Here is a 12,677-nt window from a genome sequence, read left to right as displayed (position 1 = left end):
TTCAGAACTAATGCTCTTGAAACTAAATATTTAAGTTGGGAGGACCCAAATTGCCCCCAATGTACACTGAACACACATTCATAGTGCACAGTACGGCACTCATACACCAACAAACAAAAAGGACATGCAAAAGTTATTTTCCTGCAGTGACACTTACAATGCAATGAGCTTACATCTTGAACAACAGGAAGCATTACAATATTTGTCATTAATTTTTCTTTTTACATAAACCAGCATGTACTGTATATGTCAAGCATATTTGTATTACTCAACTTCACACATATTCACACTGTTGGATTTACAGGTCCACAACAGCAAATGTACTTGTTGTAACCCTCTGCCACAAAATCCAAAGGTCCAAAACAAGTGCAACCCCGTTCATCTGATGGACTCTCCTTCAGTTGTAATTCCTTAAACACAGTGAATTCACTCGAGCAGTACGTGAGCTTAGTGCGCCGCAGACTCAACAGCAGCATGAACTAAAGTGCCCTAAAAGCCAAAGAACCCCTCTGTGACTGGGAAATTGGTTTTCCTGTGTGTGTGGGTCAACATGACCAGACATCCTGAGAGCTGCCCTCTGGAGCTGCACTGTAAACACTGCTTTCCCACATATGTCCAGATGTTTATCAGACCTCACTTACTCCATACCATTTTGTTCACCACTCTCTCTCTGCATTGTTTCAGGCTGTCACTGAAAGACCATAAGGCCAACGAACCCTATAAGTTCTCCATAAAACATACCTTACATGGTCATCTTTAGAGGTCTAGTTTGCTGAATATGGCATTCCATGTGGAGATATCATCTGATTATACACAAAAGAAAACAAACTGAGTAATATTACATTCCATTGTTTTCCAATCGATCCCGGTAAATGCTACACACTGGCCCTTTAAGACTATATATGACAAGGGTCAACATATTTTGAATGTCTTTGTTTGCGGCCCAATTCATTTTTTTGACAAAGATATTTTGATAAAAAACAGTTTTCTATTTATGTCGCCATTTTTAGTGTTAAACAAATTCATACATTCATGGCCCCTTGTCACAGCTGCAGGTAGGTATTATATTTGTGGACTTCATATAATATGAACCTTTAAAGCTTGGACTTTTCTTCGCCATTGCGAGTGTTGATGGTGTAGGGAAGGAAATCTGTTTTACAATTAGGTTGAGCGAGTCCTGCTGTCTCTGGATGCAGTGATCGCTCATGAAATGCTGCTGTTCAAATCAAAGCTTTATAATTTGCGCTTAAGTTCCAGGATTTTCTCAACAGCGACCAAGCACCTCATTGGAATTTCATGAGTCTATAAACTCTTCCATATTCTCACATATTGACTCAGGTTGTAAGGTATATACTTTTAGATAAAAAGTTGCCAAGCACATGCTTTTAAGGGAAAACTCTATAATAAACACAATTACAGGCTTGGGTACACCCAGAAGAGCATCCTTTCCCTCCTCCTCATGTTGCTGAGTCTGGTTCATAATCTTTGTCACATGCTCGCTTTCTGTTTCCTCCGCTCTTTCCAAGAGCACCATTTATGCAGGCCAGTAAAGCAGAAATGCCAAAACAACGTCTTAAAATAAAGAAGACCTAATTCAACCCGTGAAATGCTGTTCAGCACACGTAAACAGCATCGCCATAGCAACAAAGTCAGTCCGAGGGAGATGTGCTTTTGGAAGTTCACAGGAAATTCTATTATCTGATTTCCGTCAGTGCTCTCCCGCAGACTTTTGATATGAATTTTGGCCTTAAGGGCATTGCTCAACAACACACTGTGTGTGTGTGTGTGTGTGGGTGTGTGTGGGTGTTGTTTTGTCAGTTTTAATCACGAGATTACATTTTATGGAAGTGTGTCTGTTCATTCTCGTTTGTGTATGAAATGTGAGGAGACATGGGCCTGTGTGCTTGCATATAAAACACTGAAGTGTGTGTGGGTGTGTTTGTGTGTTTTAGACCAACACATTCCCTCCCTCTCACCTCCTCCTCTCCTCTTCCTCCTCCTCTTCATCCTCCCTCTGTCTTTGTCTGTTTCTGTTTCTCCTGGCGGCGCAGTGAGCGATGTGACCTCCTGCCTCTGAGAGACAGGGATTCCAGGGATTTGTAGGAGAGATTAGACTCCCTCTCCAACGCGCCTCCCGCATACTGCCCGGAAGCCCCCCCAGGAGACGAGCTTACCAGCAGGCACACACATTAAAAAATATATGCTTTGTTGCTTGTATGAACACAAACATACATAGCTGCTTACCCTTCCTTATATATGATTAGGAGCTTGAACACGTAGGCTCAAACACCCTCTCAGCCTGAAATCTGCACACATTACGCACGCACTGAGGCGTGAATAGTCACATATGCACGCACACACACTCACCAGACTGTCTGACATAAACACTCACGTTTACACGGTGAATGCCAACTTGTTTGTACAGAAACAAATAAAAAGTCCCGCCAACATATTAATGGATGCATTAACACAAAAGCAGGCTTAAACCCAAAAGTCTTTCTGTGGCTCCTAACTCTTGCAGAGGAGTCACTTGTCACTTTTGCACACACTCACACACAGATGCAGCTCCTATCAAAGGCATCAATCACGCCCTTGAGCCATCTCCGTCTCTCACCACAGTATCTCATTAGAATAGAGCTCTCTGGAGAGGAGCTAATCAGGACAAACCTCTTAATCAAACTAAAGGACAATTGTAGAGCATAACGCTGTCACCAGAATATCATCTAACCTGCTCCAAACCATCTTTAACCTCTCTGACATTCACTCTGCCTGTAAAGAAATCACAAATCCACAGTGCTGAGACATTCTTGAGTCCCTATCATTGGTGAAATGCCAATATCTCATTTCTGGAGCAGTCAGAGGGCTGATGGAGTAGAGAACGAAGGGGCTATCGGGCGGGCTTTCAGAAGAAAAGACTGAAGAGTGTTTACCAATGTGTCAAAGCCACAGCACACTGGTTCAAGATAGATGGAGAGATGGATATGACAACTCCCTGACAAGCCCTCCAGGTGGCTCAACCGGGCCTCGAGGCAGCGCTGAGGAAGGAGAGAGTACGCAGCCATGAGTGAACTCATAATTGGAAGTGGAGCTCATGAAACCACACGTACACACAAGATAAATGTGTCAGCTGTGCGTCTATCTCTAACCTAGGATAGGTTTATAGAAACCATCATCGTTGTCATCATCACTTTCATCACGATGAAAAAGGTTGTCTCTACTCGTCCTGTTTGAGGCTCAGAACTAAATGTTGAGCATTCATGGGGCGTAGTGTTTTGCTGAGCAATTTATATAGCCTGATTATAGGAAGCTTGATGCTTCTTGTTGTACAGCTTAATCAAGCATACAGTCTTTGACCTGCTGTTTTACCTTATCTAAGGGCCAATTACATTTTGTTTGAATGCCTCTGTGAATATGCCTGTCTGATTTGGGCTAAATCAGTGTGAGAGGATGTATTTCCTTCCTGGCATTAAGTTTTATTCTGCTTCTCAATTATCCTACAGAGTATATATCTCTCTTTAGAGGCTTCCAAATTTGCCACAACTGAGTTGGAGTCAATATAAAGCATGCCTCTGACACAAAATACATCTTGAGATCACTTTATTTTTAAAGTTTACCTTACATTCTTTTTTTTTTAATTACAGGTTCTGTCTTGATTGCTCCAAAAACTCAGCAGACTAATGAACTCCAACCAAGAACAATTGATCTGGACATCATCAGTGGGGATGGCGCAGCATCCCAACACCTCAACGCAATGAATTTCACATAAGAGAACAACATTTCTAAACGTCTTACATCACAGCTTCAACACGGAGGATACACAGATCAGCTCATTTCACAAAGACAATTGGATAAAGTGAGCAGAACAAATGTACTCCAAAATCCATCTTAACTGTCCAGAGAATGTGACAGCAGGCATACTTTTTCAGGGCATGACTCTCTATATCATCATCAGATTCTGCACCGTAACAATTTCATGTCACAGCACTCATCATCTTCATCCTCCTTGTCATCGTCTTCCATTAAGCAGCATTTGGCTCAGTGCGATGCTACTGTCCTCATTGTCCTACTCAGTGCTCCTATCACATCCGCTTTGGAATTTCTATCTCGGTATCACTGACGGCAGTGGATAACGGATATGATATGCTGCACAGGAACCGCCACAACATTTACTGGATTGCAAACGCGCGTCACTCTCTGTTAGAGCCGCGCGTGAGCATGAAAGGAGAATGAGTGAGACATAGAGAGGAAGTTATGTTTATAACAACCTCAGCGCTGCAGCTCGTCACATACAGCAACACTCAGTGTATTTATGCACCTACAACATAGTTTCCCTTTTATGGGCTAACCGTAGCTGTTGCACCACCATTCATCTTCTGACTCACTTTGCCTTTCTTTCCTTTGTTCTGCTCTGTGTTCTGTTTGCTTCACCTTCACCCTCTCTCTCGCTCACCCACCCTCCCGTTCTCTGTTTGTTTCTCCGTCCTTTTTAACCTGCAACTATTTTCTGCTCTGTCACTTTCTGTTTGTCTCTGTCCTGTTGCTGATTCCATCAGTTTTCTTTTCACGTTTTGTGTGTCTTTTTGGCTCTTCTTTATTCCCACCCTAGTTTTGCCTGAATCACGGGTGGCCATGAACTTGGTGACCCTGGATAACCAAATGCTGCTGAGTAATGAGCTTCTTTCAGACAGACAGCAGAACTTCACTGTGTCTTACAGGGAACACTGGTTCTGTATAATTTCCCACTTGAGCTTTTTAGTGTCCCGCGTTACTCCCCCTCTCTTCCTCCTGGGGCTGAGGTGAGTCTGCTCTATAAAATGGCTACTGGACCAGAGACCCTCCCCACACTCAAACAAGCACCAATTTACCTGGGGGCCCCCCCCTTACCTTTCCTGCCAAGATCTCCTTCACTGATCCTGAACACAACATCCCTGAAATGATTCACATTTCAAATGCAGAAGAAAAAAAAGGAAACAGAGAAGCTATCTGAGGCTCGGCTTCTCTGCTGCTCTTACTTTTACTGTCCTGAAGATCACACTCTGATGAACGCCGGTGGCCCGTGCTGGCTGAGTCGGCTTTGTTTGCTATTGAGCTGAAATAAAAATGGGTATTTTATCCTCCAGTAAAATAGAGCACAGATAAGAATATAAATTTACTAAATGTGTCAAACTTGCAAAACATCACCTGATGTTAATTGTACTGTAGACTTTTGGAACTTACTGTATATCTGCAGATTTAGATGAACACAAAATATATTTGAGTGAATGTAATGTGCATATTTACTGTATAATTTTAAATGTGGAAGTTCTGTGGTGTGTGTGTGTGTGTGTGTGTGTGTTTACTTCGAGAGTGTTCTTGCGAGATAATCAAGTGACTAATTGTAGAGCATCTGATTTTTGCCAAAGGGGGCGTTTGATGCGCTGTCAGGCAGAAATCCTATTTTGCCGACTGGTTTTTTTTTTTTCCATGGAGGTTAAAGAGGAGACGGTTAGAAAAAAATGAACACAACTACGGAAAATGAGAGAGGGAGATGTTTGCGTGGAACACTTTTTTGTTCGTTGACGATTCATGTTAGAAATCGGTGAGACAGAAAATGGAATTGTATTGACAAAAGAGATAAAGGAGTCCGAGCTGTTTGTGTAGCCATTAGTGATCATATTGTCTGTGTTGTGTGTGATGTGTGCGTGTGTGTGTGTTTTGAACTGATTGGGGCATGTGTTAGCTTGTGTAGGAGTGTATTGTGTTTGTTTATGTGTAACTGCATGTGTTCTCTCCCTTTCACTGTCTGTCTCTGCTGATGTAAATGTGTGTGTGTGTGTGTGTGTGTGTGTGTGTGTATAAGAGTGCTTGTGGTTTTTGCATGTCAAATGTCTTCTGTGAGTCTGTTTGTGTGCGCGCAAGCAGGTGTTTGCACATCAGCTGCCTCGTAATCTGTCTCTCGCTGGCTTTTGTATGTTTTTGTCTGGAGAGTGTCTCGTAGTATAACTGTTATCAGATGCTGTGTGTGTATGTGTGTTTCTTTTTGACAGGTGATGGTTTTATTATTTAGAAATATTCGTCATTAGTCATTTCTGAGCTTTGGTAGCATTGGTTTTTATGAGCCAGTCTGCCGGTGAAGCGGTAAAAAGCAGAGATGGATAGACTCTATCGTATATTTGGGTTGCTGTTGGACTCCTGCCGGTGTCGTGAATGACTCTTGTGAAGCTTTTGTTTCTGCTCTTTACGTCAACCTCACTTGACATGGCTGAATTTGAGGAGACTGAAATGTAAAGGTGTGAAACTGTGGCAGAAGGCTTTTGGGGAAGATTTGCAACGTATTGATCCTTTTTCCTCCGAGAAATAATGGAGAACAAGAGTCATAAAATAACAACCCTGAGCAGACCTCTCCAGTTAGCTGACACTTGAGAGGAGTGTATATCACTGTGTGTTTTATCAGTGTGTGTGTGTGTGTGTGGAAATGAGAGAGAACAGTGGTTGGTGTGTGTAGGCCACACATAGATAATCCCTGTTGACTTGCAGGCCTGCCATTTGCTTTGGTTATGCCTCATCAGCAGGAACATTAAGCCTATTTTAAGCTCTTCGCAGTCTATTTTTTTTCATCCTGTAAAATTAACATTGTCAAACTAAGAAGAAATCCCACAAGTTTTAGTTTTCTTGTTTATCTACATATTGAGCTCACAGTGCTTCATCGGCGAGTTGTCTCTTTCCCTCTTTTTTTACGGATTTAAAGGATTAAGAAACAGCAAGAGAAGCAAAAGGGGTGTAGAGAGAGAGAAGGAGGGAAGACTTGAAGTGAGAGAGAGAAGGACCACACAATAGAGACATGAGGGAATTAGAGACTGAAAGAGCGAAAGACGGTCGGTGGTGTGCAGAGTGTGTTGTGTTCCCATCTGTGTGCATGTACACAAACACACAGCAGGTGAGAGGTCATTGTTTTGTCTGACGTGATGCCTGACAGTGTCGAGGAGGATGCGAGCGGCTCCAGTTAGTGGAGACTCTTATCTACAATTCGCCGTTCCGAATCAAAATTCCATTGTCATCGGGAGCAGCTAATGAGCAAAGACTGATAACTCTCACAATTACCGTAGTCACAGAGCAAGGCATCCATCAACATGCTTTATCATAACCCTTCTCTCTCCCTCGTTCATCGTTTTCCTTTTAACTAAACCGACATCACATGATTGTGATGGGTGAGTTCGGTCTGTTAGCAACATCGCAGTGGATTTTTTGCTCATCAAACACTGATCACCACTTGAAGGCAATCACACGCATTTTGGCAAAATGGGTCAGATTGCCTTTGCATGTATGTGTGTGTGTGTGTGTGTGTGTGATGTTGATGAGGACAGCAGCAAGCCCGTAGCAAATCAGCGAATGAGTTCCTCTTCCAAAAAGCAATAACAAACAGTGATCTCCTTAGCCATCACAATTACTGCTGTCCCTCCACATATGTAAACGAGGCTTCTGGCTGTATTTAGATTTCCCATGTGACGTGCATTTCACCGTACCCTGGTCCTGTAATCCTTTTTATTGCTGAATCGAGCTGATGTGGGACGCCAGGACATCTCCAGCTTTTTGTCTGTTATTTTTAGACCAGTGCATGGCTCAAACTTTTTATTGTCTGTCTGTGTGTATGTGTGTGTGTTGCATCAACGTTTCCAAGTTGGGGATGGTTTCACGTATTTTGTTGGTGCAGTGTGTGTGTGTGTGTGTGTGTGTGTGTGTGTGTGTGTGTGTGTGTGTGTGTGTGTATGTGTCCCTCTGTTCTTGCTCTCTATGCCTGCCAGCCATTCTATTGTGAAAGAACAGGTGCAGATGAATATGAAACAGGTCGGCAGAGCTTTTAGGGTCTGGCCCTTTGCATGCTCACGTCCGTAACATCGTTTGAGAGCAAACTGGCTTCCAATCTCCACTCTTAACACCTTCTTTTTAGTGTCTATAGCACCAATGTCAAATCTGTTTCACTGAGAGCACACACACACACCACACACATGTTCTTAACAAATAGACACGGTCATGTGAGATGCAGCTGCAGAGCAGTTTGAATGCCCTATCTTAGAGAAAGGAAATGAGGATGAGTCAAGCTAAGACAAAAGACCTCCTGGTAGATCTTTTCTCAAATGTAATCACTCCCTATGAGTTTTTACACACACTCACCAATCTCACACTCTTTCCTGATGTCACCCCAGTGTGAGACATTCCCCACGCTGACCCAGAAATGGACAGTCTCAATTTTCTCTCATCGCTTTGAAAATAATCTGTGGGATACTGTAAAATGGAGATAGATAGCTGGATAGAGAGACAGAGACGGGACTTTTGTTGTGTGACTCTCTCTTTACAGTAACACACCCCTGTCTGGTGACGTGCCTCCTTCCCTTCTCCTGATCTGTAATTCTCGCTCTCTTTCCCTCTCTGTCGCTTTGGCATACGTAGAGTACGGGGGAGATGGGAAGGTGTTCACGACCGGTGCTGCTGCGTTTTGTCCTTCATTAATCCCTCCTTTCGTCAAGTTGTAGTCATACTGGATCGATAATCCTGTAAGGTCAGACCGTCGGCGGTAGCATCTGTCTGACACGTATCGCCGCTTAGCTGGATAAAAGAACGAGCGAAGGGTTGGAGACGTCCGGCGTGTCCTTCCTCTGCGCCCGGTACGCACAAGCAAAGGAGGTCTCGTTTAACTGCGCACCAAGATGCGCACTGGAGATCGCCCGTTGAACTTCACCACCTCTGGCAGACCCTATAATTAGGAGTTCGGTCCGGTAGCCTATCGCAGTCGGTGCTTAACCACGCGCGTGGCAGAACGGTTTGGATTTAAACGCCAACAAGTGGAATCGGTAATGTGCTCTTTCACCGGGACCCATGCGCTGACACGTGGCTTTGATTAGTTCTGTTGAATTAATGTGAGGGGAGACGCTCTGCTAATATCCCACTCAGCAACTCATGGTCTGCGGGCGCAGATTTGAAGCTATAAACCCACCGCCTCTTCACAGCGCGTCCTCGGCGGAGCTGGAGCGGAAAGAACCGGGGACGCTGAGGAATGCGGAGCCGGGATTTTGTTTTTTCCAGCTCACCTGCGGAACTCTTCGCAGCGCAAACCAAAGTAAGTTATTCCCTTACAAGGTCCTATGATATTTTGTAGAATGTATTGTTTGTAGGCTATACTTAATCGAGCCTCCAGCCTACTTCATGGTGTTTTCAAGAGCACTTATGGCTATGACCTGATTTGTACATACAGTTTAGTGTCACTGGATGTTTATGAGTGACCTTGTCAGACATTAAGCTCTTCTGGGTGGAATGGGATGACTGGATTGTTTATCACACAGGAATCACTGATTCTTATTGATCGGTGCATCAGGACACACACCCAGACTAAACGGACGCGGGGTCAGTAGGCTACTGTAACCTTCTCCGTGTCTTTTCATCCTCCAGCCGACCGACGCAGCCGGTGAGCACGCGGGGCACCATGCTGAGGCAGATCCTCCTCAACTCCACTGACACCCCAGACTTCGTCCTGCTCATGGCCCAGTCCTCCACGCACGGCCCCTCCTCCCTGAACGCCTCTCACGGCGGTTCGGTGAGCGTCGCCGCTCTTCTGAGACCCACCACGGGGCGAGGGGGGCTCCGGGAGGGCGAGCTCCACAAACCGGACCTGATCACCTACATAGTCATGTGCCTACTGCTCTTCCTGTTGGTGCTGCTCATTGTGTTCTTCATCAACTGCCAGCTGCGGAACTCTTTCTTCGCCTCCATGCCATATGACAGGTCGCTGAGAGAGGCCCGGACCTCCTACAAGTAGACAAGACCCCCACCAGGACAGATCATGTGACCGGGTCTTTAGTGAGACTCCTGTGGGGGTCGAAGGACTGACTGGCCACCCCTGAACTGCTGCTGCACGTACAGGACTCGTGAATTCGTTGCCTTTTAGAATAGACAGGCCTAAATAAAACCTGATTTGTCAGGGTCTCGGTTGAGCAAATGTTTACCGATATTTTCCACTTCAACGCCCACAGCACTATCCCAAAAAGATAGCTCTTCGGACCATGCGGGGCCATTTGGGAAGATGAACACTGAATGGGCCCACTGCAGGTAGATAACATTAGACATAATCCTGGTCAAATTAGGGACTCATATATAGCCTATTTTCTGTTGATTCATGAATAAAATGTGAAACAATCCATCTTCCAATCAACTCGTGGTCCTGCCCTTTGGAAATAAATGATGTATTGCTTTACAGTATATTCCTACGCTTGTGTTGATTCATCTGCTTACAAATGTGACCTATAGCGCCTGCAATTGGGGTCCAAATTCGCACTGGCTCAGACAAGATTCTTTTTTTTCATAGAAACGTGACATCGGCTAACAGAAAGACTACACAGTAGGTTGTATGTAAAATATTTTGTATGACTGTAACTTAACTGTCTTGTCTCGTGAAATTAAACAATCAAAACACAAGTCGTCCATGTCAAATGCTGATTAAATTACAGACTGTTTCTATGTCGTCACATGAAGATATTCAAATGAGCTTTGAGTGGCAGTCTCTTCATCTATCCGCCTGCGTATTAATGGCAATGCTGAAAATGATGCTGCAGCTGCTGATGTGAAGATCCGACTGTTAATCATTTGAATACGTCCGTAGAGGCCTTCTCACGAGTGCCTAGAGCTGCTGGCCTTACCGTGCACTTTCACTTTTAATTAACCTCTCCCCCACAAATTATCGCGCCAATACACCAGATAATGAAGACCTGACTGAAGTTTATGACGAGACCTGTGCGATAAACTAAACTGTTGTCGGTTTAAGTGCCACCGGTGATGCGCAAATCCTCTCCAATCTTGTTGTTGGAAACATCTCTCCCATACCAAGACAGATAGATGAGACTATCTCTGTAATCCTGTGCGTGTGTGTGATCGTGTGCGTGCCCAGCTTTGTGTACGTCTGAGAGCTAATTACACGTTGCATTTCAAGTGTTGGACTTCATACAAACACAGTGCGTATTGTTGTCTCTGGTGCGTATTCCAAATCTTTTCTCTGAATCGGAGGAGCATTGCAAGCGAGGGACATAAAACTAGATCTGCCCGGAGTGTCGAATTCATAATCACCGACCAACTACTGTTTTGGAAACATTCCGCTTCGATGGGTCGACTTAGTCAGCATATTCAGAACAATATGTGCCTTCTTGATTAAATCAGTTGCCTTGTATATTCTAATCTTCGTTCCCCAACTCTAAGCGCCACCAGTGCAAATCGCATCAGTGAATACAAAGAAATAATTTAAGAGAACAAAAACACCACAATTTGCATCCTAGTGGCACATTAACGTTGCTGGACATGAACTCCTCTGAGTGCAGCGCCTGCCAACGCTTGGTGGCGCCCCAAGTCGGATTCTTTGTTTGGACAGAAACTTCACATCTACAATGGATGTAGAAAAACACCTGCTGGAAATAGGAACCGAAATGAAACAGCACCAATATAAGTTTCACAAGGAAAAGGGGTTTCTATAATAATAATAATCATTGTAACACTTGCTCAAGTAAGATCTCCCTTAGCTACATCAGCCGACTCCCTTTCCAGATATGCGAGATATGATTAATTGCTTGTGTAACATCGGGGAGTGTGTAGCTTTAGATGTCTGAATGGATTTTTGGGATCTAAACTCAACAGTCAAGGACAGAGACTTAAGTCACAGAGAGATGAATTTTGTAATGCGATAAGGTTACAACAGAAACAGTGACAATGGCTGTGGAGCGATCACTCTGGTCTTTAACGACATGCAATACATTCTCTCCTATACGCTATGAATAGAATACCATGGGGGAAAAGTATATTCTTCAAACTGCACTCTGAGTGTCCCTTGAAGTGATGTAGTGCTGAACTGTTAAACAGTACAGTAATGCCCATTGCCATTACATTGTACTTGCTGTATCAATATTCAGATAAACTGGCCTTTGCTGGCTCCTGGTGGTGGGTTCTTCTACTACACTGCTAGTTTGATTTATGACTTGACCATCTGGTTTTTTTTTTTCTTTGAGGATTTTCGATTATGACCCAACCGTGACACATTACATTGTGACATCAGAATTAGATTTAAAGGGGAACCACCCATGTCCCAAATAAAACAATTTAGAATGTTAAAACTTAAATTAGGAATGCCATCAAGTACAATGAATACATTTTCTATTTCAGTGCCGAGAACACCTCAATAGAATAAAGATCATTTGGGTATTAAAAGTAACTTGACTAGTATTTTGTTACATATTGTTAAAAACAAGTAAAATAAAAGGTAAACATAACACACACACACACACACACAAATATAAATATATTTATCTATATATACAGTAAGAAAGAGTTTATTTCTTTATTTTAATGGGCCATGGTGCAGTCTCAACAGGGAGGTTTTCAGTTTGCATCCGAAGACGTGTAGAGTTCCTGCTGTCCTGAGTTCGTTCCACCATCGTAGCCATGATAGCAAGTAGTGAGACTCGTCCTCATTACACCGGGGATCCCTGGTCGTTAACTCTTTCATGGAGCTCGGGTGATCTCAGTGCAGTCTCTGCAGAACTGTCATCTAAATCCTCTCAGGTGTCGCTGCAGAGCTTAGGCTCCTCCCACAACCAACTCTGAGCAAACTGTCAGAAGAACAGGAAGACTCCTCTTCAGCCACAGACGCAGTCACCCAGGGGTTA

At 43.8% G+C, this 12,677-nt stretch overlaps 1 protein-coding gene across 1 annotated transcript; it reads left to right on the top strand.

Moving 5' to 3' along the window:
- Nucleotides 1-8,769: 8,769 nt before the first annotated feature.
- On the top strand, nucleotides 8,770-10,409 carry smim32 (small integral membrane protein 32). The gene is made up of 2 exons (XM_079269266.1): nucleotides 8,770-9,094; nucleotides 9,424-10,409. The coding sequence occupies exon 2, from the start codon at nucleotides 9,458-9,460 to the stop codon at nucleotides 9,788-9,790; it is 333 nt and encodes a 110-aa protein (XP_079125392.1). The 5' UTR covers nucleotides 8,770-9,094; nucleotides 9,424-9,457; the 3' UTR covers nucleotides 9,791-10,409.
- The last annotated feature ends 2,268 nt before the right edge of the window (nucleotides 10,410-12,677 follow it).

This window comes from Melanostigma gelatinosum, assembly GCF_949748355.1.
Source record: "Melanostigma gelatinosum genome assembly, chromosome: 5".
NCBI classification, from domain to species: Eukaryota; Metazoa; Chordata; class Actinopteri; order Perciformes; family Zoarcidae; genus Melanostigma; species Melanostigma gelatinosum.
Note: the sequence above shows the minus strand (reverse complement) of the source record. Positions and strands in the feature narration are given on the sequence as shown.